Here is an 18157-nt window from a genome sequence, read left to right as displayed (position 1 = left end):
ATGTTGAGATCTTAATACTTGTCAGGAGGTAGGTTGTTCAGCTAGAGGTGAGATGTGTGTCTAATTTTCCTGAATTAACTCTTTCTCCTAATGTTCCAGGTTTTATTTTGATTGATACTGTTATTTTCACAATTACTTAAGCTTGAAACCTTGTATTTGACTCCAATTTTCTCTTTACTGCTCAGAATAATGAGCTTAAAGTATTAGAAATTACAGAGGATAAAAATGTGGACTTTTGAAGTCAGTGAAATTTAGGAGCAAGTCCCAGCTCTACTACTTATGACCATGTCATGATGGCTAAGATGATCAATTTTTCAGTAAAATGGAGATAACAGTTACCTATTGCTGCATAGTTGATAAATAGTTGCTAGTAAAATTCAAAATCATGTAGTAAGCACCCAACAGATCTTTGCAGTTACTGATCGCATTTCTCTACATGTTTGCGTTCACTTCTTCCTTTCTTGTCCCCTAGACCCTAATTCAGACCCAGGTAAACTTCTTTCCTGAACTATTAGAACACTCTCTTACTGTCCCCTAGAACCCAAATTCATTTGTACTTAGCTTTTATTTATTTAATAACAAAAGTAACCTCAATTTTTCTTTGTGTTACATCACTAAAATGAAGTGTTTTTTTTTTTTTTCATTAAGATTTCTGATTTATAGACCAATAAGCATACTTCACAGTTGTCTAAAACTTCCTTTGATAGTGTTTGGTTGTCTTTTTTCTAAGGAAATTTAGTGAGAAGAAATGTCAATATTCAACTATGAGCTCATTGTGATTCACGTTGTTTTCTGATAGTCAATCCTAACTCTAATCTTTTCTAATATTTGGAAATTACACTCGAGTAGTATGTATCCTCTGCTAAATCCTGTTATCAGTTTTTCCAGTGGTTTCCTCATCACAGATAGGTAATATTAACTAATTTTACTGCTAATAATGTGGATTGTAGTCAATGAAAAGAGTAGTTTTTACATCTGAGATGTTCATTATGTTAATATAATAAAACATCACTTAAAATATCTTTAACAATGACTGAGAGACACTGTAAGTTAATTCTGAGTGTAGTTCTGAGGAAAATTACATTTCATAAAAATGTTGAATTTTTGGTATGAAGGTGCTAAAAGTGCTGATGACATTTTAATGCACAATGGATATTATATTTTAATTAAATTGTGAAAGAATCATCAAGTAAAATCTCAACAGTTAATCAAAGGAGTTTTAGTTTAAAGGTAGGAAATAAACCTAAATTTATGGCTGGGGGACTAGATAGTAAAGGTGCAATTGTTCCTTGAACAGATAGATGGAAGATAGTATTCTATGCTACACATCTCATGCAAGATTAGTAACCAGAGTTTCCATCGAAACATGCCAACTTTAGAACCCAGTGAAAACTGGGCCAGCAAGAAGTCTTAAAAGTCAATGTACACTACAGAGAGGCTTCTTGCTCTAACTTTTACCGTGTGCCAGGGTAAGAGCTTTACATACATAACTCACCAAGTCTCATAGTAAATCTACAAAGTTTGTCTTATCTCCATCTTACACATAAGGAAACAAAGGCACTTGGTTCAAGATCATGCAGACAGTAAATGGTGCAGGATTAAATGATGTCCAAAGTCAGAATTTGTTAAAAGTTGTAAAGGGGCAAAAAGAGGACCACAGCATAAGGGAATTTAGTTTAAAGGAAGAACCTCAGAAGGAAAATTTGAGAACAGCTTGATGTGGATGAGAAGATGCTAGAATATTTTGATCTTCTGCTTCAAGTTAGTCTAGGGATTTTACTATGCTTTATTTAATCCTTTGTAAAAATTTCAAGAACTGTTGAACTATTATTAATTGTAAGCACGATTGTGTTGTGATTCTTAAGTGCATGAACTACAGCAGAGAATGCATTGCTGCATAATGCATTATGCATAATGTGTCCACTAGCATTAAATATAACATTTCAAAATTTAACTTTATTCAGATAACATATGCATGTGATTAAACAAGTAAAATTATTTTAAATGTATGTATGTAGTAAGAAGTCCTTCTCCCATTCCTAACAGTTATTCACCCAAATCCCTCGTCATTATGTTCTTAGTTTCCCACGTATTTTTCCACAGAGGGATACATATTCTGTTAGAGTTGCTTTATGAAAGCACCTATGAATAAATAATTCTATTTTTCCACTTTTCCACAAAAGGCACAGCACATTTACTACTTTGCACAAAGATCTTGGAGACATTTTCATATCAATATTACAGATTTTAAAAAATATTTAGTTTCCATCATGTGGAAGTGCCATAATGTATTTAACCAGTTCCCCATTGATGTTTTGTAGCTATTACAAATTGTGCTGCAACAAATAGTCTTGTACATGCATCATGTTGTACCTATACGCGAATATCATAGACTAACATTTCAGCCGCAGACTTGCTGGTCAAAGGGTATTAGCATTTGTTTTTTTGATAAATGTTGCCAAATTGCTTTCCATGGGGCTTGTACCAATTTGCATTTCCACCAGCAGCGTATCAGACAGCCTGCTGATTTATAACCAAGCCCGTTAATTAAATTTTTGGGATTTTGCCAATCTGATGAGAAAAAGTGGTATCATTATAATTTAATTTGCATTTCTTTTATGAGTGAGGTTGAGAATCTTTTCATTTGGTTAACAGCCACTGGTATTTCTTTGTGTGTGGATTATCTTTCCATGTTCTTTCCTCAAGTTTCTCTACTTGGTTGTTGATCTCTTTCTTACCTTTTTCTAAGAGATGGTTATGTGTTAGATAATCCAAGACTTTGTGATGAATTGCAAATATTTTTACCCATTTTGACATTTATCTTAGCTTTTTTTTTCTTTGTCATTGTGTTGGATGCCAGAAAAAATTGTCTACTTCTAGATTTGCAGTCATACCTATACTTTTCAGATTATATGGATTTTTCCATGTTTTCCTTGTCCTATACATTATTTACATTTAAAATTTCATTATTCGAATTCATTATTTACACTTAAAAATCTTTCTTCTATTAGTTATTTATCCTGGTATATCGTGTGAAGTATATTATCCTAACTTTACTGATTTTTTTCCTTAGTGTTTTGATCACATGCTAAATTCTGAATGTATTTGTCTCTATTTATGAACATTCTATTATGCTTCATCTATTCATTATTTTATTTATGTGCCAGCACCACACTGTTCTAACTACTGATGTTTCTAATGTGTTTTAATATCTGGTAGGGCTTGTCTTCCCCAAATGCTCTGCTCTCATTAAATTTCCCTTGTTTTTCTTTGTTTTGTTTATGAACTGTAAATTAGGTTATTTAGTTAAAAATAAATGTCATATTTTTAAAAGATATTTACAATTAATTGTAATATTTACAAATAATATCTGATATATAAGTCGTTGAATCTTCCTACCCAAGAGTGTGATATGTCTTTCCATTTGTTCACAACATCTTTCAAGTGCCTCAGTTGTGTAAAAATGCTTTCTTTATTTGAGCTTACACATTTCCTATTAAATTCTTCCTAGGTATTTTTTCTATTACCATTGTAAATGAGATCTTTTATTCTTTTAAATATTCTAATTAGTTGCACACACACACAAACACATGCTTATTATCCAACAGATATTTATATATCAATTTCGTATCTGACACTTGCATTGAATTATATTATTTGTGATAGATTTTTAGTTGATTCTTATTTTTCTAAGTATGCTATCACATCACATGCAAATTATGTTGGTTTTGTCCTCTTGCCAAAATTTATGTTTCTAAATTCTTTTTCTATTTTAGTTGACATTTTACAAATATTTATTGACCTATTAAGAACAAGTCAACTGTTCTACACCTTTGGAACCAAAAACATTTCTCTCTTGACCTTCTACAGTAACAGGGGAGAACGACAAAAAGGAATAAGCGTAATAAATAAGTAAAATTTATAATATGTTGACTATAGTAAATGACAAGGAAAAAAAAATCCCCAGGGGTAGGATAAATGCATTGGGAGCTACCAAAATACCAGGCAGGTTGTAATTTATGTGAGATGATTAGGGGATTACAAGAGAAGCTAAATTTTGAGCAAAGCCCTGAAGGAGGTAAAGGAGTGAGCATATGTTGTCAAGTATTTTTAGAATAATGTAAGGTAAGTGTGATGATCTTGGGCCTGGTACCTTATTCATGACTTTAATAGAAATGGTTTTCCGTCTCTCTCATGTGTGATATGGACTTTAGAAAGCCAAAATTCATATATGCTCTCATGTAAAGACATTATTCATTTATTTTTAATTTATTTAGCATTTTGTCAAGAAAATTAAATTTTCTCAAATATCTTTTTAGTTTCATAGAGGTGACTACATGATTTTTCTACTTAGTCTCCTATGTATAACACTAATATTGAACTGTTCTTGCATTTTTGGTCATGATGAATTATATTTCTTTAGTGTGCTTATGGATTATTTGACTAATATTTTATTTAGAATTTTCCATTCATATTCATAAGTGAGATTGGTCTGTGATTTCTTGTTTGCAACCCTTGTAATTGTTGAAGCTCCTGGCATGAATGCTTTATAGGCTCCAAAAAACAATGTGGAAAGATTCACCTATTTTTTTCTGCTCTTGAATTGTTTAAATGCCAGTGGAACTGTCTGCTTCTCAAAGGTTTGTTAGAATCCCTCAGAAAATCACTGACCATGCTACTTTTTAAAAAGCTATAAAATTTGGGGTACTTTGGGAAACTATTTTATATTTATTTGATCAAGCAATCTCAGAATCATCATCTCTGGGATGAGCAAATTCTATTTTCCTAGAAAATAATCAATTTCAGGCAGGTTTACAGATTTATTTTTGTAGAGGTTAACAGGTCATCTCTTATTCTTCTTTAATTTCATCTCTTTCTTTGGCTGCTCCGAGAACTCCTTTGTATTTTGTATTTGCCTCCACTCCCCACCACCCCGCCCCATTCTTTTGAAAAGGTTACATAGTGATTTATTTTATTGTTTGTTTTTATTTCTGAATTACTTGTTACTTCTGCTGTTTTCTGTGGTCTAAGGCATTAATATCTACTTTCATCTAGCCTTCCCCCACTTTTTGTTTTCTCTTGTTTTGTGGCTCTTCCATTTATTCCAATTTTCCTCTGAGCATTGCTGTGTGAGTCTCTCACAGTGTCTGAGATGCAGTATTTCAATGTTGGTATTTCTTAGAAATAGTGCAAATTTGGTTTGTAATTCCTTTAGTCCCAAAAGTTGTTCAAGAGACACTTTTTAACCCCCAAACTTAAGTGTTTTCTAGGTTTTTGAAGCCTTCTATAAGACTATAAATTTTTCACTTTATTTTGTCATATTTAGTGATATTATCTGTAATATTTCTACTTTGGGAAATTTACTGCAATTTCTTGTGGCCTCATATAGACTCTAATTTCATGAAGGCTCTTAGGCACTTGATAGGCATTCTCTATTTTCAGGATAAAGAATTTAATGTAAGTCCACCAATTTTGCATTATTAATTTTATTATTCAGTTATTCTATGGATCTACTTTATTTTTTTCCTTTGATCTTTTATAAACTGGGAGACTACCCTACTGCTAGTGTGATTTCATGTGTTTCATAATTTCTGCTTTATGTATGTTGCTGCCATATTATTTGATATGTAGTCAGAATGGCTCATATCTTTATTGAGAATTATACTCACTATAATTTAAGGTTCTTTTCCTTGTTTACGTGAAATGCTTTTTTTGGCCTAAACACCACCTTCTTCATTAAGATTATAACCTCTGATTTCTGTTTCATTATATTTACCTAAAATACCTGGAGCCATACTATAATTTTCAACCTTTTAAAATCACTTCAATTTAGATGTATTTTCACATTAACTATAGAGTTGTTATTTGCATTTTTCCTCCAGTATGAAAAAAATCTTAATTGATAATTTAAGCTCATTTACATTTATTGATATGTTTTCTCTTGGATATTATTATTTTACACTTTTGTTTTTCTGACTTTAAAGAAACTCTTTCACTAAGCAATTTTTTTAAAACTTTTATGTATTTGTGATATTTAGGAAAGTTGCAATATTGCTTTTGGTATTTACCTCTGTTTAATAACCTTAGACATTGAGTTCTTTTGACAGTGTTGGTTACTTAATACAATAAAAGATAAAATTACTGTACATTATCTTTCTTGCTCTGTTTGCATCTACCACCCAGTTATTCAGTGTTGTGAAATTTCTTAGTATTTCCCTAATATTACATTTGTGTAGATTTATTGCATGATTTCTTGGGTTTTGGTGATATCCTTTGACACCCAGCTATCAGGGATGAAGTAATTAAAGAAAACCCTTTAACTTATCTTCTTTCCATCTTTTCCTTTCCAGATAAGCCACAAGTAAGTTTGAAATATTTTCCTAACTAAAAATACAAGGATATATGCTATAATATAACAAAATGGGTATGGTTTTAAAGCTTCCAATTGAATATTTCTAAAACAATACAAGTGTTTATTTCTAAGTAGTTCTCTTTTCCTTCTTGTCCTTCCATATCACTAACATTTTTGTTATTTTTTGTTGACATGATATTTGTGCATATTTATGAGATATAATGTGGTGGTGTTTTGATTCATGTGCACATTGGATTGTGATCAACTCAGTGATCAATTAGTATATCTAGCATTTTGGGCTTTTATCATTTCTTTATGGTGAGTACATTCAAAATCCTCTCTTCTAAATATTTTGAGGCATATGTCATTGTTAATGATGTTCACCCTGTAGTACCACAGGCACAGAACTTATTCCTCTTATCAAACAACATATTAGTAAAATTTAAATTGAAAAAACCAAATTTCATAATTCAACCTAGAGATAAAAATCTGGATTCTGCCAGAGCAAGTAGCTAGACCATTAGCCAGTGAGACCCTGCCACGTAGAGTGAATGCTTCAAGTTCCCTTTTAAATTAACCTCTCAACGTGGAAGTAATGATGTGGAGTAAAGATTGAAAGCTTGTGTTTGCAATCATTTTAATTATCAATGTAGTCTAAACATGCTCATTAACTCATTTTCTTAACTCTGACAATTGTCTTTGACATGTTCTACTCCATTACCTATGTTATTATGACTGTACCTTGACAAAAATCTATCTTCCGTGTGTCAGAGCTGTTCAGTGGAGGCCAATGGGTTATTTTATTTCTGTGTGTGTGAAAATATTATTTGACCTGGAAGCTGTTATGTTTTGGGTATGTATTCATCAAAAGCCCATGTGTTGAAGGCTTGGTTCTCAACCCATGGTGCTGTTGGGAGGTGGTAGAACCTGTAGGAGGTGGGGCCTACTGGAAGGAAGTTAGGTCATTGGAAGTGAGCTCCAAGGGGCCACTGGAACCACAGCCCCTCCTTTTCCTCTTTCTCTTGCTTTGTCGTCACCATGAAGTGAGCAGCTTTGTTTATCTACCTGATCTAGCCATGATATAATTTCTCACCACAGGTCCAAAGAAAACATGATCAATTGATCATGGACTGAAACCTCCAAAATTGTGAGCCAAAATATACCCTTCCTCTTTTAAGTTGATTATATCAGGTTTTTTTTTTTTTTTTTTTTTTTATAGTAATGCAAAACTGAATCACACAGAGGCACTATCAATTTTATGGAGAATATACAGGATCATGTCATTTAGGAGTTAAAAAAATATATATGCTTAAGATAAAATTTACAACTTTCTGGTTAGTACTTTGGTTGAATCTACCATCTATAATATTTAATGTAATAATTTGTGGAAGATTTTTTTCCCCAGTTGATTATTTAAGTCTTGTGGTTGGGAAGCCTTGACTGTCTTCTGCCAGGACTTTTTCACATGAAGTAATGAATGTAGAAGGAATACCATCTTTGTGGATTTTGGGTTCCTCTCTCTTGTCCTTTTTATAAAAAATTACAAACTACCTTTATAGAGAATATCAATGTGCTTCCATGGTTGTTCTTTCTGTCATAAATCATTCATTCAGTAATTATTTATTGAGCATCCAGAGTAGGCCAGATACTGTGGTAGGCTCTGGAAATGCAATAGTGTGCCTATAGACATGAATCAATTTTTCAAATATTTTGAGTTTGCAGTAGACAGATGAGCCAGATTCATCATTGAAACCAGTATTTAGAAGAAAGAGCGTCACAAGAAAGTAAAGCAAAGATACTTGAATTGAAATCTGAAGGGCACATGATAAGGAGGAAGAGGAGTCAAGTGATCCAGACAGAGATACTAAGGATGTTCACCTAACTGAGGAACTGAAAAAAGACAAATGAAGATGTAGATGACCTGACGGTGGTCTTGAAAGGGAAATCGATGGGTACTAGATTCTACTGGGATATCGTGTTAAGGATTTTAATCTTTATTAGCTACATAATTTGTGAGGTCTGCAGCAAAATAAACTGTGTAGACCTTTCCAAAACTTATCAAGAATTTCAACTTGCTCCCAAGTTTTAAACCAAGTGTAGAACTTTCTTAACACCCATTCTCTGTGTGGCTGCATGGGTCTCAAATGTATGAAGTTGGTCTTCCCAAGGGAAAGATTTTAGCAGAGAAGAGGGATGATTGGATTGGAACTGGAAAAAGAAATTCTGTTGGTCTACCAAGTTTAATTAGTGAGCAAAGGCAAAGGATGATTAGTGTCTTCCAGACCCAGCATGACACAGTATTGCTAAGATGATCTTTAAAGGTCATGTATCTACATACACAGATATGCAGAATCTGCCCTCTTAATTAACTGATAGAGGAGATCAAGTGGCAAATTCTGGGATTTCTACTTAAGGTAGTTGTATGTAAAACAGTATTTTAATACACTTGAATAATTTTGCCCTTTAATTATTTAACAACATAAACTTTCAGTTCACGAACGAGAATAGTGCTTAAAATAAATGTACTTCTTGCTTAGAATCAACTGTTATTCTATGACAAAAGATTAAGAATTCAGAGATATAAAAGAGGAAATAATGAAGAGAACAAGGAACAACTTCCTGCTGATCCTTGTTTGTTGTAGTGATTTGCATATTCTGCTTGGAAGCTGTGCTCTATTGTTTTAGGATAATAGGGTATGTTTAATACGTAGCCTATAAACTAAAAATATCTAGAATCAAATATTTTGTCAGTCATCAGTGCTGAAACAAATCTTGAGTACTGATGATGTAGGAAAATTTGAAAATGTAGAAAAAAAACTTAACCAACACTTTAGTTTTTGTAAAGATAATCCTAATTTTTTTGTGTGCGTATGTATTTCAAAATGTCTTTCAAAACAATAATCTATTAGCAAAACTGAAATTCTGACAGTGAGATGAAGTTTAATTTCTTGAAACAGAGAAACAATTTTCTTGAGGAGGTTTAATGGTAGAATAGAGACTAACCTCGTACTATTTTTGTCAAAAACTTCTAGAACTCTATCACCTCATGTTTGTTTTTACTTTCAAAATTTGGATCCTTTCAGACTTCCTTAACAGGACTCCCATAGCACAAGAAATAAAAGCTAGAATCAACAACTGGGATAGATTCAAACTAAAAAGCTTTCTCTCAGCAAAGGAAACTATCAGTAATGTGAAGAGAGAGCCTACAGAGTGGGAGAATATTTTTGCCACTCATACTTCAGATAGAGCACTAATTTCCAAAATCTATAAAGAACTTAAAAAACTCTACACCAAGAATACAAATAATCCAATCAACAAATGGGCTAAGGAAATGAACAGACACTTCATAGAAGAAGATGTACAAGCAATCAACAGATATATGAAAAAATGTTCAACATCTCTAGTAATAAGAGAAATGCAAATCAAAACTACCCTAAGATTCCATCTCACCCCAATTAGAATGGCGATTATCAAGAACACAAGCAACAATAAGTGTTGGAGAGGATGTGGGGAAAAAGGTACACTCATACATTGGTGGTGGGGTTGCAAATTAGTGCAGCCACTCTGGAAAGCAGTATGGAGATTCCTCAGAAAGCTTGGAATGGAAGCACCATTTGACCCAGCTATCCCACTCCTTGGCCTATACCCAAAGGACTTAAAATCAGCACACTACAGAGATACAGCCACATCAATGTTCATAGCTGCTCAATTCACTATTGCCAGACTGTGGAACCAACCTAGATGCCCTTCAGTTGATGAATGCCCTTCAGTTGATGAACTGTGGCATATATATACAATGGAATGTTACTCTGCCATGAAGAATGATAAAATTATGGCATTTGCAGGCAAATGGATAAAATTGGAGGATATCATTCTAAGTGAGATAAGCCAATCTCAAAAAACTAAAGGACGAATGATCTCGCTGATAAGCGGATGAAGACATATAATGGTGAGTAGGAGGGGTTAGCGTTAGGGTTAGGGTTAGGTTTAGGGTTAGGGATAAGGAGAGTGGTAAGAATGGAGGAAGGAAGGACTGTATAGAGGGAAAAGAGGGGTGGGAGGTGTGGGGAGAAGGGAAAAAATAACAGAATGAATCAAACAACATTGCCCTATGTAAATTTATGATTTTTAATAAAAAAAATGGAAAAAAAAATTGGATCCTTTAAGTTCAAGTTGTGAATAAAAAATTTCTCCAGCTAATAGTATTTTTAAAGGAAGATAGGTATTTGTGAATTATGACAATAAAAATAGAAATATTTTATGTTGCGGGCGTCATTATTCCTTGGAGAAGTGCTATAAAATTGCCTGATTTACTAAATATTTTTGATGGTTTTTCTATATGAGCAAAGCATCTTGGAGAGTGGTGTCACATGATCAGTGAAATGTGGAGGGAGAAAGGAGGTTTAGTCCTCCTGCATTGACTTAGGATTTGTAAAATAAAGAGCAGCATACAATGCAGGCAGTCCTTGATTACTTTTAACTGACCAGGAGAAGCAAGGCAGATGCAAACAGTTATACAACTTTATAAACAATTATGCTACACAATCTGATCTGGTGTATGAATCTAGGCACCTTGAGGAGTAACTAACTAGAATGTCAGACACAAGCAGGGGTGATGAGCAGGTGGGCCTAATCTTAAAGATGGAGAATAAGAAGGTGCACGTGAATAAAATGAAGGTGAAGTTGAAAGGTCAGAGAAAGGCAAATGATGGGTTTGGAAATCCTGAGATAGAAACTGTTATTGTTGTGATTATTATTCGATGCTACTTTTTGCAATGGAATTATATTATAAATGTTTAAAATTGAGACAACTTTCAAAGAGAGTCTTTGTTGACCTAAGAGAACATGATAGAAATGTTAATTAGAATTAGTACAGTACACATTTGGAAGAGAATAGGGTGAGTGATTTTGCTGGGTTATTCTGGCACTCCAATAAGACTCTGGAAAGAAATTCACGTATTATTGAACCTGCTAGATAACTCGTGATCACTACTTTTGCCTAATATTTATTTTTGTTCTGTTCTAACATATGGAGTAAACTGTAGGACTGACCTGTAGGGGAAATCAGGAACTCTATCTCTGACAATTTTAACCCAGTGCTCAATTAATTGAAATATATTAGTAGTGTGGCATGTAGCTATTACAATTGGACAAACATACTTAGGTTTAATCCAACTTGAAGAGCATATCATAAAGGGGTTAAATGCTTTGGAAATGGTTAGGTAAAAATGATTAAGGCTTTGGTCTTAAAAAGAGATTTTAATTTGAAAATTAAAAATATTATAGTTGAAAATTTTTGCACAATTGTATTGAAATTCAATCACTACACAGAGTAATAATGATATATGTACTTGCCTAGGTCCAAAAGTGAAGGTTCTTCAATTGCATGTTGCACAGGTTCAGAGAGGAAAAAACTGAGTACACAATCACTCTGAAAAACAAGATAAAATATAATCTCTTCATTTCTTGCATTTATTTACCCGCTCCTGATCACAGTTGTATGAAGACATTGCCATTTTAGAGATGCCTCTTATAGATTTCCATAATTCAATAAAGTTTTTTTTATCATAAGTCAAACCATCTTTTATGAGATTACATTTCTTCAAGATTTTCACCTGTAGTTTGCTCTTGGAGTGCACCATAAATGTTAACATTCTGGAATTTTAAATTTTGCTTGAATCTTAAACCTCCCTTTTCTAGAAAACATATATCTTTGGACAGGCTTTCTGAGAAAACTGAGTCCCGTAGGACCCAGATCCTTAGCGAGTAACTGTTACTGAAACTTCCATTCTAGGAACGCTCACTGGGTGTCCCCTGCCCTCTCTTACATGGAGAAGGCGAGGGGTATTTAGAGCCAGAGAGATACATAAGGTGATCTTTCTCTTTACAGCACAGCTTAGGGGAGGAAACAGATTACATCAAATGCTTTAATGGAAATTCCAGTTATGTATAACTTTAGCTATAAAAATAGGGATGATCACAAACTGACATTTAACTCGAGTTCCAAACGCATGGCTGATTGGTGAATCTAAGAGCTTTTCTTTACTGAATTGTCACACATTTTGTTGTAAGCTATTATATAACCAAAGTAGCCTTCCCCAGGAGATTTTACATTATTATATAAAGACCACACTGAATAATTGATTATTTTCTCTACTTATAGTCTGATGCATAACTGTCAAAGCTGCCTCACAGGCTGCCTGGTCAGCCTTCTCGCTCATTCTGTGAAATGGCTCTTTCAAACCTCCCCTAGGATGTTTTAACTTCTAACTCTGTCTCCTCTGCCCATGGCTTTATCTCCACCTCAGAGAATACAAAAGGCAAATGGAAATTCCTAAACTTCCTGCCATAAAATCTGCAGACTCACAGGGTGATGCTTTCTCTTTTCTACTGGTAACAGCGGAAGAAGTGTCTTGCTTCCCTTCTGTTACAGGTTGAGTTGAATCTCCCCACTGAATTCACATATTGAAGTGCTAACCCTCAGGACCTCAGAACATGATCTGATTTGGAAATAGGGTCATTGCTAATGTAGGTAGGTCAGTTATGATGAGCTCATCCTGGAGTAGTGTAAGCTCCTAATCCAATATGACTGGTGTCCTTGTAAAAAGAGGTGATTGGACACAGACACACATAGAAGGTAATGTGAAGAGACATAGGGAGAAGATGGCCATGTGCAAGCCGAGGTACTGAGTCTTCTCTCACAGTCATCATAAGGAACCAAGCCTGCAGACACCTTGATTTCACACTTTTGGCTGCTGGAACTGTCAGACGGTCTTGTTTTTAAGCTACCCAGTTGGTTGTATTTTGTTATGACCCCCCTAGAAAATCATCTAATGCAGATTCTTTAGTTATGTCCTGGATTCTCTTCTCTCTTCCTCATGGGAATCTTGTAGAACATTCTAAAGAAACTTTAGCATTTTCATCCTTTTCTTATCTGTGCAAAATGTGGCCAACTCTCTCCATGTTAATAACAAATGAATTGACGAGTCAAACTTGCAAAGCCTACTCACACATAAATGATGCCTTGTCATTAATGCCTTGTGATGTATTTCTCCTCCCTGATGTAAACCAAGTAAGGGAAGTGTCGTCTGAACTCACGCCAGTTCCACTTCTTTTTCTACTTACTTTATGATCCACCACTTGCAGGGTTCTACTAGTTGTCCCCTGAAAATCCTCTTATCTCCATCTCTAACAATCTCTCTCTTTTTAAATGTCTTTCTTTCCAAATCCTGTGGGGATTTCCTTGGCCTTTATCTAGTATTTAATTTTCGGTGATTTTATTTGCTTTTATGATACCTCAGTTCCTCCTCCACTTGACTGTCATCTCTTATTTCAGATTCCTTTACCTTTTGCTTATAAGTTAAGTTTTGATGATCCTCACAACTAGGTCTACCTCTCAATACTCCAATACATTCTTCTGGGTAATGTTATTATTTCTGGTGGCATCTATAATGATGTAATAATCTAAGTCTTTATCCCAGATCCATTCCCTAAACTTCAGCTCTCATATTAAAATACTTCCTTGTTGAGTTTTTGTCTGCTCTAACAACTGAAACCCAGCAAGTGCACCACTAAATGTGTTTTCTTTCCCTTTACCTCAGTTTTCTGCTTCTTCTGCATTCTGGTTAACAATACAGGTTCTGTTCTTCTTACCTCATGCTAAAATTAATTGCTAGGTATCACAGATCACCTCTCCCCTACATTTCTTCCTTCCAGGTTTACTGTGATATTCCTAGTGCCAGCATCAACTCTCACCTAGGCAAGAGCAGGAAATCCTGTTATCTTGTGCCCTTTGCTCCAATCTTCTCAACACAATTGCCAAGCTAATCTTTCAGAGTAATTACCTTTTTAAAATCTGAATTACTCTTATGAAAAGATCAACTGCCTAAGAAGGCTTGTAAGACTCTTCTTGATTGGAATGTTGTTCGTATCCCTATCTTGTCTCCCACCACTTCCCCTATGACATTTTCTGCCTAACTATGTGAAATTATATTCATTTCATCAGCTGTGTCATGATCTCACCTCCTTGTCTTCCTGAATGCTCCCTTCTCCTTCTTTTTCAACCCATCTACCAATTTGCTCAAAGCTTCTCATGTGCTCTTTATTTTTTTTTTCCAGTCAATGATATACAAGAGCAAAGATGGTGACTAATTCACTAAAGCATAGTACAGTATTTCTATTCAATAAATGCTGCCACAGAAACAAACAGATCTGTCTTAAATATAGAATATGTTGGTTTCTAATGCATGCATTCTACATAAATTAGTCAGTTATCAATTTTAGCTCTATGTCTTGATCTCTTGTATGGTAGTTTAATAGAAGCCTATTCTTAAGAAATCAATCTGTATTCAGGGAGTCAATCACATCAAGTATTTTTTTTTTTGAAAGTTTAAAATCAAACCTGAGTGTGCAGAATTTGTTGGAGAAAATTTGACCTCCTTTAGGCTTTTGACAAATAGTCAATTATTCATTTTTGGTGAAGTTTGACCTTACTACCCACTAGTTATTAGACTTCAGTATTAGGCACGATATCTTTCCAATTACTGTCTGAAATGTCACCACTTGCTAATTGTTCCCTTGGGATTACACTGTCATTACATCCACGAGGTCCTCATTTATAATTCTAGGTGTAGGTGATAGGCTAAATATTAATTCTTTATTGCAACAGATCTTCTTTTTGAGAGTAAATATGATCCAGTGTCAGAGAGATGAAGATGATAAAAAATAATAATATTGCTTTATCTCAAAATAATCAGTAATTAGATTTTCTTAGGCCTGACTTTACTTGTGTTCAGGCATACCACAACTTTTGAGCACATTACACAATTAGTAGTTTGGAGATTTATAGAAATGTTAGCGAAGAGTTGCTCTCACTGAAAACATGCACTGGTGTTTGCAACTGGGTTTATATTGTTTTTCAAGCAGTGTGGCTACATTTAGTTGTATACGTTGTATACTGCACAATTCTAGAGGTGACATTTTTTTTTATATTGACAGTGATATATAGCCACACATGTCAGGGTTCCCTATTTGTAGAGTTTCCAGATACAAAAAAATAAAAACCCAGGCAGTATTTGGGGCATACTTTCACTTAAAAAAAATTTGTTTATCAAAAATTCGAAATAAACTGGGTGGCCTGTATTTTGTCTAGCAACCATGCAGTGTGTGATATTTGAAAAGCACATGGGAAAACTTTTGGTTGTCTCAATGACTGGAAGGCACAACTGACAACTAAGGGGCAAGGTCAATTAACCTAAAATCTCTAGAAGATTCTCCATCATGAATGTTTCAGGCTGGGGTGTACCTAAGAGTTGGGGCAGTTGCCTGCCATGCCTGAAGCCCTGGGTTTGGTCTCCGCACCAAACAGAACAAAACAAGACAAAACAAAACAACAAAACAAAACAAAGTTTGCTATCCTGCTTCATTCCTCAAGTGGCAACCGTTTCCCTGGTAGAACTCTGAATTTCAGTTCTTCATTCTAGAAATGAAGAAACCGAACTCCTGAAAGGATTGGTGACTGAATGGAATTAGATCTAACATGATGGGAACAGTGCAGTCAGTAAGCCCAGGGTCACTTGTATGACCCCACAAATGGCCTCTAGAAGTGCAGGCTGCCTGTGGGGGTGGGTGGGACACTCATAAAAGAGCTCTAGTTCCAGAGGGCACTGGTCCTCTGTACACGATGAAGCCTAGTGTAGTGCAACCTACTGATGGATTTTAAGTAGAAATGCAGTACAATCACATGTGTTTGAAAGAAGAAAAGACATCAGTCCTGGAGAATGCCACCAGCAAGACCCCTCAGATGCTCAACGACTCCATTCCCTGACCGTTCGGCTTCCCCTTCAAGCCTTTGAAATGGAAGCTGTGTCCCCTTCCCTTTGGAGTCCTGGTCCTGAATACCACCTTGCTCTTCTACTCTTCTGACTTCTGCTTTATTTCCTTTATAAAAATGCCTGATTATACTGTCCTTTACCCTTGGTTGTTGCACTTGCCTATGGATCTCTGTCACTGAACTTCCTATCCTTTTATATTTTTAATTTCCTTTTTTGTGTTTTTATTAGTGCACTATAATTATATATGATGGTAGGCTTCTTTGTGACATATTCATATGTGTGTATAACATAATTTAATAGGATATCTCCTTTCCTTCTGCCTTTTCTCCCTGCTCCCTAATTTCTTTTTCCTGTCTTCTTTCGTTTACATGCATTTATTTTTTCATTAGTGTATTGTAATTATACATAAAATGGGATTAACTGTGGTATATTCATAGATTCATACAGCATAATTTGATGGACTTTTATCCCCTAGATTGTCCCTTTTCCCTCCTCTTGCTCCTCTACTTTCCCTCTACTGATCTTTCTTCTATTTTTATGAGATTCCCCTTTTCTTCTTATTTTTTTTCTTTCTACCTTCTGTGTATGAGGAAATACATTTGGCGCTTGCTTTTCTGGGTCTGGCTTATTTCACTTAGCAGTGAAATAAGTCTGTCAGTTCCATCCATTTCCCCATAAATAACTTAATTTCATTCTTCTTTATAGTTGACCAGAACTCCATTGTGTATATGTACATTCCCTTTATCCAGTCATTTCTTGATGGACATCTAAGCTGGTTCCATGTCTTGGCTATTTGAATTGTTCTGCTATAAACATTGGTATACATATATTAATAATGTATACTGATTTTAGTTCTTTTGGATAAATACCAAAGGGTCATATGGTGGTTCAATTTCTAGTCTTTTGAGGACACTCCATACTTATTTCCATAATGATCATACTACGCTTCTTGAAGATTTTTAAACCTGGTACATTGTCACTTGCTCCAATAATACCCTTGTTATAATGTTTCCTCAAATTTTCCTTCCATATCCCAGTTCTTTGTTCTTGAACTCCTCTCCTTCAAAGATCTCATCCTCTTTCCCACTCAGCCCCTCAATCCTGTTCTCTGGATTGTGCCTTGACTAGTAATCAAAGCCTCTTCTTTATCTGGATTTCTGGTTTCCCATCTACTAACCCCCTTCCTCCATTTCATCTCTCTTCCTCTAGTTATACAACTCAAAAAATATCTTGACTCTATGACCATTTCACTGTCCCTGATTCATTTCATGTTTTCATGTCCTCCTTAGCCAATTTGGATTCCACAGACCATATTTATTGTAACTCTCTTGCATGTTTTTTTTTTTTTTTTCAATTCCTTTGGCCCTTTGGCCCAGAATAACCCAATTCTGGTTATTTTCTGCCAACTCTGTAACAAGGCTGCTACATGTTGCGGGAGAAACACATCCTCATGCTCATTGATCTCATGGGAACAACATCACCACTACCTTTGAGTGGGTTGTCAGGATTTTCTGGCAATTCTATAAATATCATTAATTCATGTACTCATCTATTCACATAGGGCTGCTTCATTCCTTACCTTCAGTTCCCTAAACTCCTCCCTCCTTCACTCTGCTCATGGCTGAACTTCTTATTTTTAAATTAACTTTTTAATAACAGTAGAATGCATTTTGACACATTGTACTCAACAGAGTATAACTTCTCATTTCTCTGGCTGTACATGCAGACTTTTTGATTGAAAAAAAAAAAAAACAAAAAAAAAAAACAGAAACAGAAAAGAATTTCCATAAGCTTCATAAGCTCTCTACTCAAGGTCATTGCTCTTATCCCTACTCAAGTTCTCATTTGTCTCTTCAATCATCAATTTTTGCATTCAAAATGGATTTTTTTTTAATCAGCACACAAATATGCCATAATTTACTTCAATAAACAAAATCCTTGACCTGTATTTCTCTGTACACTATTTCCCCCC

General features: G+C 34.7%; 1 protein-coding gene across 1 annotated transcript in view; it reads right to left on the bottom strand.

Annotated features, from left to right (window-relative positions):
* The window catches only part of PIK3C2G (phosphatidylinositol-4-phosphate 3-kinase catalytic subunit type 2 gamma), a 376626-nt gene that overhangs the window by 44487 nt on the left and 313982 nt on the right, over positions 1-18157 (bottom strand). The window contains 1 exon segment of the mRNA XM_079141521.1: positions 11708-11783. Within this exon segment, the coding sequence (XP_078997647.1) occupies positions 11708-11783 (76 nt within the window).

Source organism: Sciurus vulgaris, assembly GCF_902686455.1.
Source record: "Sciurus vulgaris genome assembly, chromosome: 5".
Taxonomy (NCBI): Eukaryota; Metazoa; Chordata; class Mammalia; order Rodentia; family Sciuridae; genus Sciurus; species Sciurus vulgaris.
This window is presented reverse-complemented; position numbering and strand designations above follow the sequence as displayed.